The sequence below is a fragment of the Silene latifolia genome, chromosome 10 (assembly GCF_048544455.1).
Source record: "Silene latifolia isolate original U9 population chromosome 10, ASM4854445v1, whole genome shotgun sequence".
NCBI lineage: Eukaryota > Viridiplantae > Streptophyta > Magnoliopsida > Caryophyllales > Caryophyllaceae > Silene > Silene latifolia.
In genome coordinates this window covers 105,832,298-105,844,564 of record NC_133535.1, presented here as the reverse complement: position 1 = coordinate 105,844,564, position 12,267 = coordinate 105,832,298, and the positions used below count along the sequence as shown (strand labels likewise).

The 12,267-nt window shown below is 40.5% G+C and overlaps 2 protein-coding genes and 1 non-coding gene across 3 annotated transcripts; all 3 read right to left on the bottom strand.

Annotated features, from left to right (window-relative positions):
• Positions 1-1,599: 1,599 nt before the first annotated feature.
• Positions 1,600-1,706, bottom strand: LOC141609560 (small nucleolar RNA R71). Its single transcript, XR_012527481.1, has one exon. It is a non-coding gene; the product is annotated as a small nucleolar RNA R71 (small nucleolar RNA).
• Positions 1,707-8,586: 6,880 nt separating this feature from the next.
• Positions 8,587-9,318, bottom strand: LOC141608019 (uncharacterized). The gene has a single exon (XM_074427369.1). It carries the CDS (start codon positions 9,316-9,318, stop codon positions 8,587-8,589), a length of 732 nt encoding a protein of 243 aa, XP_074283470.1.
• A 1,632-nt stretch (positions 9,319-10,950) lies between these two features.
• LOC141608018 (uncharacterized) lies at positions 10,951-11,703 on the bottom strand. The gene has a single exon (XM_074427368.1). It carries the CDS (start codon positions 11,701-11,703, stop codon positions 10,951-10,953), a length of 753 nt encoding a protein of 250 aa, XP_074283469.1.
• Between the last annotated feature and the right edge of the window lie 564 nt (positions 11,704-12,267).

Sequence of the window (12,267 nt, the reverse complement as noted above, 5' to 3'; positions counted from 1 at the left end):
TAGAAGATTATTTGGGTTTATTTGGAGGATTGACAACTTCCATCAATCATCAAGTACTTCTATTATTCTTTTCTTTATTATTTGGAATCATCTTCATAGGAATAATTCTCTCTTAACCTTGTTTAATTATTGTTAATCATTTTCATTTATTCATCATGTTTAGCTTTGCTAGTATGATTGACAACCTTGTTAGCATGTTAAACTTGATAATGAGTGAGTAGTTTCCTTAACTAGGGTTAATGGGGAATTAGGGGAAACCAACATGGGGATTGATTCATGCTTAATCTAATATGTTTTCATAATTAATTTGCTTGCTTGTTGTGATTTCAACTCATGCACATGTTATGTTTGATGAAATGCGAGCCTATGAATCCTTGCATTTTTTACCCATCACCTATCTTTTCAATGAGACTTGTTAGCTTATACACCAACTCGAGCCTCATTAGACCATGAATATAGTTGGATATATAGGAAGGACTAAGTCGACTTGTAGGTGTTGTACAATCTAATCGATTCGGCTCCGGGACCCAAACCTTCTTAGGGATTGTAAGCTTATACATTAACTCGATCCCCTCACAACAATAAGTGCTTGCATCTAGTAGAGAACATGTTTGTATGATCAACTCCCATGAATCCCCTATGAACCCATGACACCCTAGTACTTTTAATCAATTGTTTATATCTCATTTTAATCACCTTGCTTGTTTTTTATTACTTTGCTTTTATATTGTTAATTAGTTTAGTTGATCTCCTATCTCAACCCAAATTGTGACACCCTAAGACACAACCATTTGCAATTGAAAATCCTACATCAATACCCGTCCCTTGGGATCCGACCTTTACTTACCTCTTTGCTAAGATTAGTTTGTGATGTTATAAATATTGTTTTGGTTGGGTAGCTTTTGACGACGAGTTTTAACCGACACCAAAAATGGCGCCGTTGCCGGGGACGGTGTTAGCTTGATTTGATTTTCATTAATTGTTTTTAGTCGTGTATTTCTTTACCTTGGGGAAGTCAATCTCCTCAAGGTTGTTTTAATTGTTTTCGAGTTGTTTGATATTTTGCATGTCTAGTAGATCACAAGGTAACTTGCTACCCATTGATCTTGAAATTGAAGGAACTTTGACCAACAATAGAAGACTTGCTAGAGGTACTTTAAGAGGTAATGGAGAAATTGTGGACATTCAACCAAATAACATTGAGTTTACCAACCCTTTTGCAAGAGAAGGGGAGGATAACCCGATACAAAACCACCACAAAATCAACCCACAATGCCTAAATTTTCATCACATTTCGTACCAACCGGTAATTTCATTGCCAAATCCGCATTCATACAATTAGTTGAGAGAAGTCAATTTGGGAGGATGCCTAGTGAAGACCCTCACTCACATATGGAGACTTTTTGTGACTATTGTGATGCGATTTCTCAAATCAGAGTTACTCAAGACCAAATCCGATGGGTCTTATTTCCTTTTTCTTTGATTGGTACTGCAAAACAATGGTTGAAAAGCCTAGACAAGGCTACTCTTGGTATTGATTCTTGGAAGATATTGGCACTTGCTTTCTACAAGAAATTCTATCCTCCGGAAAAGACTAATATGTTGAGAGCCCAAATCACCGGGTTCAAACAAAGGGATGAGGAATCTTTGTATGAAGCATGGGAGAGATTCAAGGACACATGTCGTTCTTGTCCACACCATGGACTTAGCGAGTGGTTCCTTGTACAAAAATTTTGGAATGGTCTATATGAAGACTCCCGAGACATTCTCAATATGGGATCCAATGGTATGTTTACCGAAGTTGATGATAATCAAACATGGAACAAAATTGAAGAAATGGCGGTCCATAACCCACAATATAGTAGACCTCGGAAGGCTACTAGAGGAGGAAAGCATGAGGTGGATTCCATTACTCAATTAGGTGCTCAACTAAGTGCTCACATTGACACCGTACCATTAATTTGAAGTTTGAGAAGGTCATGGCTAAACTTGAAGAGGCCTCCAAATCACCCAAGCAACATGTTAATGCTATGGTAGCATCATCATCAATTCCAAGTGGAGTATGTGAGAGTTGTGGAACTTTAGGACATGACCAAAGTGAATGTAGGGGAACAAGTGAATGCTTTCCAAGCATACAAGAGTGGCACCCCTTATTCCAACTATTACAATGAGAATACCAAATTCCATCCCAATCTTTCCTACAAAAGCCAAAATGTTCAAAATCCTTGATGCGTGTCTATAATATGATATTTTACATCTTTATTTCCACGCATTTTATGTCCATCATTGGTAGTTTATTCTACTATTTGCCCCATTTCGTCCATTTCCGCCTTTTTGTGTAATATTGCAGAAATGTGAAGAATCCAGCGGAAATCGAGCCGAATCCGTCCCTAAGTGCTTGGCATAGGATTTGACATGAAGGTTTGACTCGGGAAATGAACTTGGTGCGCGTAGCAAGGCCTGAAAGATAGATTTTCGAGAGTTTCAGAAGCGGATTACTAGCTAACTTGGTCTATAGACAGACCTACATGGTCTATAGACTGTCAGAATGCTGAACAGTTGACTGCAGGAAGAGCAGGTAGTCGATCGACTGAAGTCCATGGTCGATCAACCATATGAGCTGACGTGCAAGTTTTATTTTAAGTCAGAAGCTTCTGATATTCTCGACCTTTAGTCGATCGACTGGTTGATATGGTCGATCGACCACTTATGCAATCTGACGAGAATTAAAAGATTTTAACCTAAGCCCATTTGTACTTAGGTTGGGAGAAGGGTTTTACGTGACACTTCTATATAACGTAACTCCTTCCTACTGCTTTACATGCATGGATTTTGGGAGAGATTCAGATTCACATACCTAGTTTGTTCTACAGTTTTCATTAGTTTTCAATAAAGTTCTTCATTTGCATCCAGATTCATTTTCTTGCCTTCTTTATTTCTGGTAATTCTTGTTCTAAATTTTAGTTTACTTTTATTCCTTCTTATTAGATTAGAATTGATTAGTTAGAATCCCTAATACGTAATTCTTTCTTTTATGCGGTTTTATTGTTCATTTAATTTAGTTATGAATTCTGTTGTTTTCATCTTTATTTTCGTTTTCGTTATTAATTCCAGTATGAGTAGCTAAATCTCCCGCGCTAAGATGTGAAGGGATCCGTAGCGTATATGGCGTAGTTTAGGTACCCTGATTCGGGTAATGGTCGATCGACTGACATAGCTGGTCGATCGACTGGCCTCGTGTTAGATTAGCATTATTACAGTTTATTAATTGCTATATTTGACAAAATCGAATGCATGCGATTAGTTAAAAGCCTAGTATTTGACCAACCCACATGATCGAGAGATAGGGGAGGGAAAATAGATTAATAAATTGAGACGACTAAATTGCTAAGATCGAAAGATATGTAATTTAGGCTTTAGGAATCACTATTCAGGGCGAGAGCTAGTTTTAGTGAGACTTAGGGATTAGTAGCATAGGCTGAAAGGAGCTACTAGTTAACTCGGACCGAGAGGACCTGTTATCTGCCCATCTTACATGATTATTTCAGACTTACCTAGGATTACCGCCGTCGTAGCTATAGTGAACCGATCGTTTTAGCCTTCTTTCAATTATTGTTTACATTCCTTTCATTATTTGCTTATTATTCTTATGTTATTAGACTTAGTCCAATCCAAAACCCCCCAGAAATTCATATACTGAAATTAAACAACTTAACTCCCTACCTCCCTGCGGATCGACCCTGTTACCACTAGCTTCTGTTAGTTCTAATAGGTTTAATAAATTTTATTTTTGGTGCACACAACGACAGCGCATCAAAATTTTGGCGCCGTTGCCGGGGAGACAGTGCTAGTTTTAGTTGTTCTTTTTTTTTTTTTTTTGGTCTATTCTCTAGTTTAAGGAACTTCTGTTTCTTAAACTTTTCTCACAATCTTTTGGAAGTTTTATCTTATGCGCATGTCACAACTTGGTGAGCTATTTCCACTAGATCTCGAGTTAGAAAAGACTTTGCGGGTTAAGAGGAGATTATTTCAAGAATTACCGACAGAGGAAGAGCTGTGTACTCTGTCTAACTATTACGAGAACGAGCTGTTTGAAGACGATCAACCATCATCTCCAGCTTCTATCTCTTCAGCTGATACAATTACATCTCCAGAGATGGCTCAAGAGGCGAGTATAGCGAGTCATTCCGAGCCAAAAGCTGAAAATCTCTATAAGGGATTTACTTTGCCAGCTGGTACCACTAGAGGGTTTGAAGCAAAACCATCCTATATCAATCTGGTTAAGAGGAACCAGTTTGGAGGAGCTGCAAATGAGGATGTTGCCAGGCATATGGAGATATTTGTTGATTATGTCTGTTCTATCCCTCCACCTGAAGGCGTTACTCAGGACCAGATCAAGGAGACTATGTTCATCTATTCACTCCGAGATGCTGCAAGGGAGTGGTATAGGGATCTGGATCGTGCTGCTTCAGGTATTACAGATTGGAATTCATTGGCCTTGGCTTTTTATAAGAAATACTATTTTGCGGCCAAGACAAATGCACTTAGAGCTCAGATCACGAGTTTTAAGCAAGGACCTAATGAAGATTTTCATGAAGCTTGGGTCCGATTCAAGAAGCTAATTCGCTCTATTCCGCACCATGGGTTTGAGCAATGGTTTCTGTGCAACCAGTTCTATAATGGTCTTTATGATGATCAGAGAGCTATCCTAGATGCTGCAGCTAATGGGAGATGTCAGGAAAATAGCGGTGAAACAAAGGGGTGGAAAACCATCGAAGACATGGCCACCCATAAAGCTGAGCATGGAAACTCTAGGGAAAATCAAAGGAGAGCTGCTGAATCTCCTGCCGTAGTTGCATTAGAGGCTCTTACGGCGATATTTGACAAGTATGAGTTAGGAGGAGCTTCAAAGCGTGGTATTTATTAGGTAAATGCTGTGTCAGACGGCCCTTTTTCATGCAAGAGATGTGGAGGAGAAGGACATGTTGCGGATTTCTGTACCAGTTCCAATGAGGTCTGTGCTGCTTTTCAACATTATAGGCAGACCAACACCTACTTTGATCCTTCTAATGTGCATCCAAATTTGAGGTGGAATAGCCAAAATGTTCTTAATCCAAACCCACCTCAGCAGCAGCAGCAGAATTATGTGCCCCCTCATAAGTAGCAGCAACCATATCAGAAACCACCCTATGTACCTCAGCAGCAGCAGCAGTTTCAAAATTCTGAGGCTTCTGAGTTCAAGAATATGTTTCAGAGCTTGACGGGAATGCTGCAGAAGGAATCTCGGGCTAGAGAGGCTAGTACAAAGATGTTGGAATCTTAAATTGCCCAGTTAGCCAATAAGTTTGCTACTAGAGCTCCGGGGCAGTTACCGTCGCAGCCGGACCAGAAGAAAGAGACCCTGAATGCAATCACACTAAGGAGCGGGTCTACCCTTGATGGACCCGTTACTGTGGGGGATGAGCCCGAGGAAGTTATGGTTGAAAAAAGTGGAAAAGCTGCTGGAAAAGGAAAGAAGAATAAGAGTGAGAAAAAGACGAACAGAAGTATTCACGGTCGATCGACTGCCCTACCCAGTCGATCGACCACCCCTTACTCTTCAGCGACAGTTTCTGATCCTTCTGATCGTTCTGGGAAAAAGGAGATCAGTCGATCGACCGACCCCACTGGTCGATCGACTGGTGATGCTGCTGATGTTGAACCATTTCGTCCTCCAGTGCCATATAACTTGAGGGATCTCTTGTTTCGGGTAAGACGACCCCGCGGTTTTTGAGGGAAACTCCCAATGCTAACGGGACAATTCCGGATCCTAAATATGACCCAACGTCAGTCGATGGTTCATTTTTGACGCGGCCTGAAGCGGGTACAAGCTATAATAAAGATAAGGTAGTGGATTTCCAATCTAAGTCCAAGGATGCCGGTACGAGAGATGTTGAGGAGAGGGCAAAGCTACTTTTGACAGCCCTTTATCCAGAGAGATTAGTGCCGAACAAGGATCAGGTATCATTCAATAAATTTAAATTTGTTATTCGCAGTTTGAATGTGCAAGTACCTTTTCTTGAGTTGGTTAATCAAGTGCCCGCTTATATGAAATTTATGAAGCAATTGTTGACAAAAAAGCGGTCACTTGAACTCGTGCGTCGGTAGCTTTCATCGAAGATTCTACCTCTTATTTGACTCACACTCGCTCCACATAAACTAGCCGACCCTCGGTAGCTTTTTTCTGTTCCATGTAATATTGGTACCTTCTCAATTGAGAAGGCATTATGTGATCTAGGAGCTAGCATTAGTGTCATGCCATTGAGTCTAGCTAGGAAGTTGGGTCTGACCAAGTTTGCAGTTACTAATATGACTATACAGATGGCTGATCGTTCTGCAGTTCAGCCAGTAGGGGTCTTAGAGGATATTTCTGTGCAAATAGGAAAGTTCTTTTTCCCTGTTAACTTCATTGTCCTAGATATACCCGAGGATGCTCACATTCCTATCATTTTGGGTAGACCATTTCGCACACCGCCGGTGCGATTATTGATGTTGGACTAAGGACACTTACCTTTAAGGTGGGCAAGCACCCACTTTGTTTTTGCCCAAGCTGCTAGGAAGAAAGATGTTATGTGGCCCGTTACTTGCAATGCTATTAAATCTTATGTTGTGATTCCTGCTTTAGTACCTGTACCTATTCCTGCTATGACACCTCCGCCCCAGATTGGGAGCAACATGGAGGGAGATTCTGCTGTATTGGATGTTTCAGGAACTGGTTTGGGGAAAGAAGAGCTGCTTGTTGCTCCAGCTGTGACAGAGCCCATTGTTCAGAGAGGCGGTTTGGGATGTCTGAGTTACGGGACTGATGAGGAGCCCGAGGAGGAAGAGCCCGTTAAAGTTTTGGAGTCTGACCTGGAGTTTAATGAGCCAGATGATGCCCATGTATGGGAAGATGCTAGAGACGATGATCCGCTGAGCGTCCTAGACAACGGAGTAGAGTGGAGTCATGCTGAGAAGATGAGCACCGTAGAGGGCACTTCATGCAGCCAGAAACCATGGTCGGAGCTATTCCGCAGTCTTCGCAGATGAACTATTTATTTTCTTGAGTTTTAGACAATTTATTGTGTTTTAAGACTATTTACTGATTTGGTTTGCGCGAGACCTCGCTTTATTTGGTTTGCATAGGATTTTATAAGACTATAGACTGCTACTTTTGGGTTTGCGCAAATTTTGGGCACTGTATTTATGAGCAATTATAGGTTGTTAGACTAACTTACCTCAATTCATTGAGTTAATTCGAAGAAAACGAAGTCTGCGTCAGGTAAGGCAGTTGATCGACCAGAACCATCGATCGATCGACTGGTTGCAGAAGTTCCAAAGAGTCATGTTCCAGTTCGACTACCTCCATTGGTCGATCGACCGCCTTTACTTCTGTACCTATTGTGGCGATCATTCCCTGCTGTGTTTGGTCGTTTTTGTGGATCGTGAATGGGAGTTTTAGGGAGTTTTTTCTCTCTATCTTTTTCCTCTCACATTCATTTATCGCTTTCTTCTGTTTTATTTCTTTGCGCATTTTTTCCGCTCCCTCTTTTTATTCTCGGATAATGCGTGGTATTCTGTCTTTTCAGGTACTTATTGGTAGCACTGCTGGCTACTGAAACCTCCTAGCTCACACTGGTTTGGGGAGGTTTCCTTCTGCGCTTAAAATCTTGTGAGTTTCCGAGTTCCTTTTCATGTCTTATTTAGTTATTTATCGCAAAAATCCCATTTCCCTTTTGTTTCTTTTATATGATTTTGCACAATAGGGACATTGTGTGATTTGGTTTGGGGAAGGGTTTTGCGTCGCATTTGCATTGTTTTTATTACACGTTTATTGCATTTCTGCTTGCATTGTATTTATTTTCTATATATACAGAATTCAAAAAAAAAAACATTGAAAACATCCAAAAAATTCAAAATAATTTCACGTTTATTTTAGCATGTAGATCGAGTCGGAACGGTAGTATTTCAATGATGACATTGCATTTTCAGCTGTTTATGCCTAAGCCGTGCTTAATTGACATGTTATTAGTAGAATCACATATGCATATCTACGAGTTTTTGTTAAATTATTTGCTAAATTTGAAATTTGACTTTGAATTTTGGCAAACTACATCATTTTCTGAGTCTTAGAGCTTTATAACTGGTGTCATCCATGACCAGTTTATTTAGGATGTGAGTAGTTACTCCTTATGAGGCATGTTACATAAATTTGCATAAACATGAACTTGATCTGCTTAGTACTTGTATGCATTCGGGTTTGTGGTTTGTTGACACATGTGGTAGAGGTATCCCCTTTATTCCGTTTTACCCATGAGCCCCTCATAGCCAAATTGCCTATTTTGTCCCAATTAGCTACAATCTATAATCTATCCTACCCTAGCCGAGCTAGTAAAGGTAGCAATTTTGGGAATGTGTTGTTTGCGGTTTGGTTATTTATTCTCATTATGAAATGTTTTTTTTTTTGGTAAAATGTGAGGGTATTATATATATTTATAAAAAGAGTTTCAAATACAAAAATAAAGGCCTAAACCTTTCCAAGGATTATATAAAACTTAAGCTCCCTAGTCAATCTAACTCCTGTGCGGTCAGCTTCCTCTTATCCTTTTCCTTTATCCTCTTCTTCATATCATCAATGATCAACAGTGCAGTACGACTAGGCCTCAATACCAGCTGCTCAATACGACTCTTATTTCTCTGCTGCCACACCTGATACATAGCACTCAAAACCAGTGCATTATTTACTTTTCTCTGCGTTTTCAGGCCTGTATTATGAATGCACCAGTGCAGGACATCAGTATCAGGTAACCTTAAGCCAGAAATTTTCATCAGTTCTTGTATAACCCGTCTGCTGAAAGCACATTCAAAGAATAAATGCTTCTGTGTCTCTTCTGCCTGCCCACATAGGAAACACATTTCATCCACATTCATCCCAAATCCTTTCAGTCTGCTGTTAGTGTGCAGGGAGTTGTGAGCTATAAGCCATCCCATAAACCTGTGTTTAGGCAGATTCCAACTGTCCCAAATTGCATTGTGCCATTCTACCTTGGTCCTTGCTCCTCTAAGCCACTCATAGCGACCAACAGGAGTATAACCAGCTTGTTGCACCTGCCATACCCCCTGACTGTAGCCATTAGCAAGTACCTGCTTCACCTTGCAGATCCTCCTCCACACCCAGCTGGAGTTACTAGGAGCTGTGTAATCCTGCCAGGAGCTCCCCTTCAGATAATTTGCATTCACCCATTGGACCCATAAGGACTCCTTCTTTGTTGCAACCCAATCCACAAGTCTTCCAACCATAGCAATATTTCATAGTTCCTGATTCTATAGACCCAATCCCCCTTCCTGCTTTGGCCTACATATAGTATCCCAGGCAACTAAAGGATTGCGTCTATACTCAGCACTGCCATCCCATAAAAAATTCCTACATGTAGCTTCTATTCTGTGTATGACTCCTTTTGGTAGAACAAACAAAGATGCCCAATAATAATGTAAAGAGTTCAAAACATGCTGAACCAAAGTAAGTCTACCTGCATAAGAAAACTTCCTGGCACCATAGCTATGGATTCTGTTGCAAATTTTATCCACCAAGCACTCACAATCCTTCTTCTTTAATCTCGTAGTCTGGATGGGCATCCCTAGATACCTGAATGGCAGCTTGCCTTCTTTAAACCCAGACACACTCAGAAAATAACTTTTGAGCTCTTCATTCACTCCATTAAAGTAAGCATTAGACTTACTAGCACTCACTTTAAGTCCAGATGTTTTTGAGAAAGTTGAGATTGATTTCAGAAGCAGCATCATAGACACAGCATCCCCATTACTGAACATCAAAACATCATCTGCAAACATAAGGTTAGTAATCTTCAACTCTTTGCATAAAGGGTGATACTTGAACTGGTACTTAGTAGCAGCATACTTCAGCATTCTAGTCAAATAATCCATGCATAGGGTAAACAACAGAGGGGACAATGGGTCTCCTTGCCTTAAACCCCTCTTAGCTGGGAAGTACCCAAAACTCTCTCCATTAAGTGCCAAGGAAAAGGTGGGAGTAGTAATACATTGCAAAATTTTCTCTTTAAAACCTGCAGGAAATTCTAGTAAGTCCAGCAACTGCTCAACAAAGCTCCACTCCACTGTGTCATATGCCTTCTGTAAATCAATTTTTAGCATACATCTAGGAGACACAGAAGGCCTCTCATAGAGCCTAATTAGATCCTGGCATATTAAAATATTTTCCTGAATGCTCCTATCTTGTATAAAAGCTCCCTGATTCATGTGTACTATTTCAGGCAGCACAGATGCCAGTCTTGCATAAAGCAACTTGGATATGACCTTGTAGACTACATTACAGCATGCAATAGGACGAAACTGGGTTACATCCTTAGGTCTCTCACATTTAGGAATGAGTGTCAAAGTTGTTGCATTAAACTGTTTCAAGAGTCTCCCATTCAAGAAAAAGTCTTTGACTGTAACAACTATCTCTTTGCCAATCTCTCCCCATGCATCTCTAAAGAATCCACTTGTGTATCCATCAGGGCCAGGGGCCTTAATGTCAGGGATGCTAAACATTGCTTCTTTGATTTCCTCTCCTGTAACTGGCCTAAGAAGCTGAGCATGATGGTCCCTTGTGCATTTCTTCCCCTGAGCAATGACTCGTTTATGGACAGGTTTAGTAGTCTGGCTAGTTCCCAGCAGATGCTCATAAAACTCCAGAAAGGCAGACTGGACCTGATCACTAGTATCACATACTTTCCCACTCATATTCTCAATCACAAAAATCTTGTTCCTATTTATCCTCTTCTTGATGATGCTATGGAAGTAGGCTGAATTTGTATCACCCTCCTTAATCCACTCATTCTTAGCTTTCTGGAGCAAGAAGCTATCCCTAGCACATTGCAACTCCTTAAGCTTCAATCTGGCCTCAAATTCCTAGTTTATTAGACTCAAGTCTGAGGGATCAACTCCCAATTGAATCTGCATCTCCTCGACTTGCTGTTCTAGTATGCCAGTACTATTCTCAATATCACTAAAGCCCTCCCTATTCAGTTTCTTCAACCCTGGCTTAAGATTTTTAAGATTTTTTGCTAATTTAAAGAGAGGGGTACCATCAATATCAAAATTCCAATGCTCTCTCAGCAGGGGTAAAAACTCTTTAGATTTGCCCCACATATTGAAGTATTTGAAGCTCCTAGTCCCTTGCACCACCTTATTGCTCCTGACTATACATGGTGTGTGGTCCATCATCCCCTCAGGCAAAAATTGAGCATACAAATCAGGGAAACTATCACACCAAGCTCTATTCACCAGGAACCTATCCAACCGACTGTATATCCTCTCCCCAGGCCTCTGTTTGTTGTTCCAAGTAAAGATTGACCCTACAGCAGTTATGTCTATGACCTCACACTCATCAACACACTTCCTGAAGGGTTCCATCTCAGCCAAAGACGTGGCTCCTCCACATCTTTCCTGAGCAGCTAGCACACAGTTGAAATCCCTAGCTATTGCCCATGGACCAGAGATTTGATTAGCAAACTTCCTCAATTGATCCCACAAAGGAGCCCTCTCACTGATGTCATTGAATGCATAAACCATTGTCAAATAGAAAACATTCCTAGTCACCAACGCCTGCACCTTCATGTGAATATATTGAGCATTATACTCAATGACATGCACATTAAACATCCCAGGCTTTCATAAGACCCAAATTCTTCCACCACTATGATAACCATTATTGGTAGTTATACTCCAACCATTGTTAAAGTTATTTACAACTTTATTAAAAACTTTATTCTTTATTTTAGTCTCCAATAAACCAAATAAACCTACATCTTTATTCTGTAAAAAGTAACTTATACGCTTCTGTTTACCTACTCTATTTATACCTCGTACATTCCAAAAACCCATGCTATCCATTGGAACAAATAGGTGATATAGAGTGACCTTGAGCTAACACAGACTTCTTTGAAGGAGATGTAACAATCTCTTTATAAGAATAAGCTCCAAAATTTTCTTTGCTATATCCATCACCACTCCTCTCCGGCCTATGCATCTTAACTAGTCTCTTGGTAGGAGTAAGGAATCGCCCTTCCTCCCTGATAACAGGGATTGCAGGTGACTGCACAGGCTGCACAACAACAGTCCTGGCAAATGGCTCCACTGCAGGCTTAGTCACCATAGGCCTCCACACTTTTTTAACAGCCTGATTCCCATGTTTCTTCACTTCTCCTCTTTTACATTGTTCCTTGT

Coding starts and splice junctions, on each gene's coding strand:
- LOC141608019 (XM_074427369.1), bottom strand. CDS start 9,318: ATGGTTGGAAGACTTGTGGATTGGGTTGCAACAAAGAAGGAGTCCTTA.
- LOC141608018 (XM_074427368.1), bottom strand. CDS start 11,703: ATGTTTAATGTGCATGTCATTGAGTATAATGCTCAATATATTCACATG.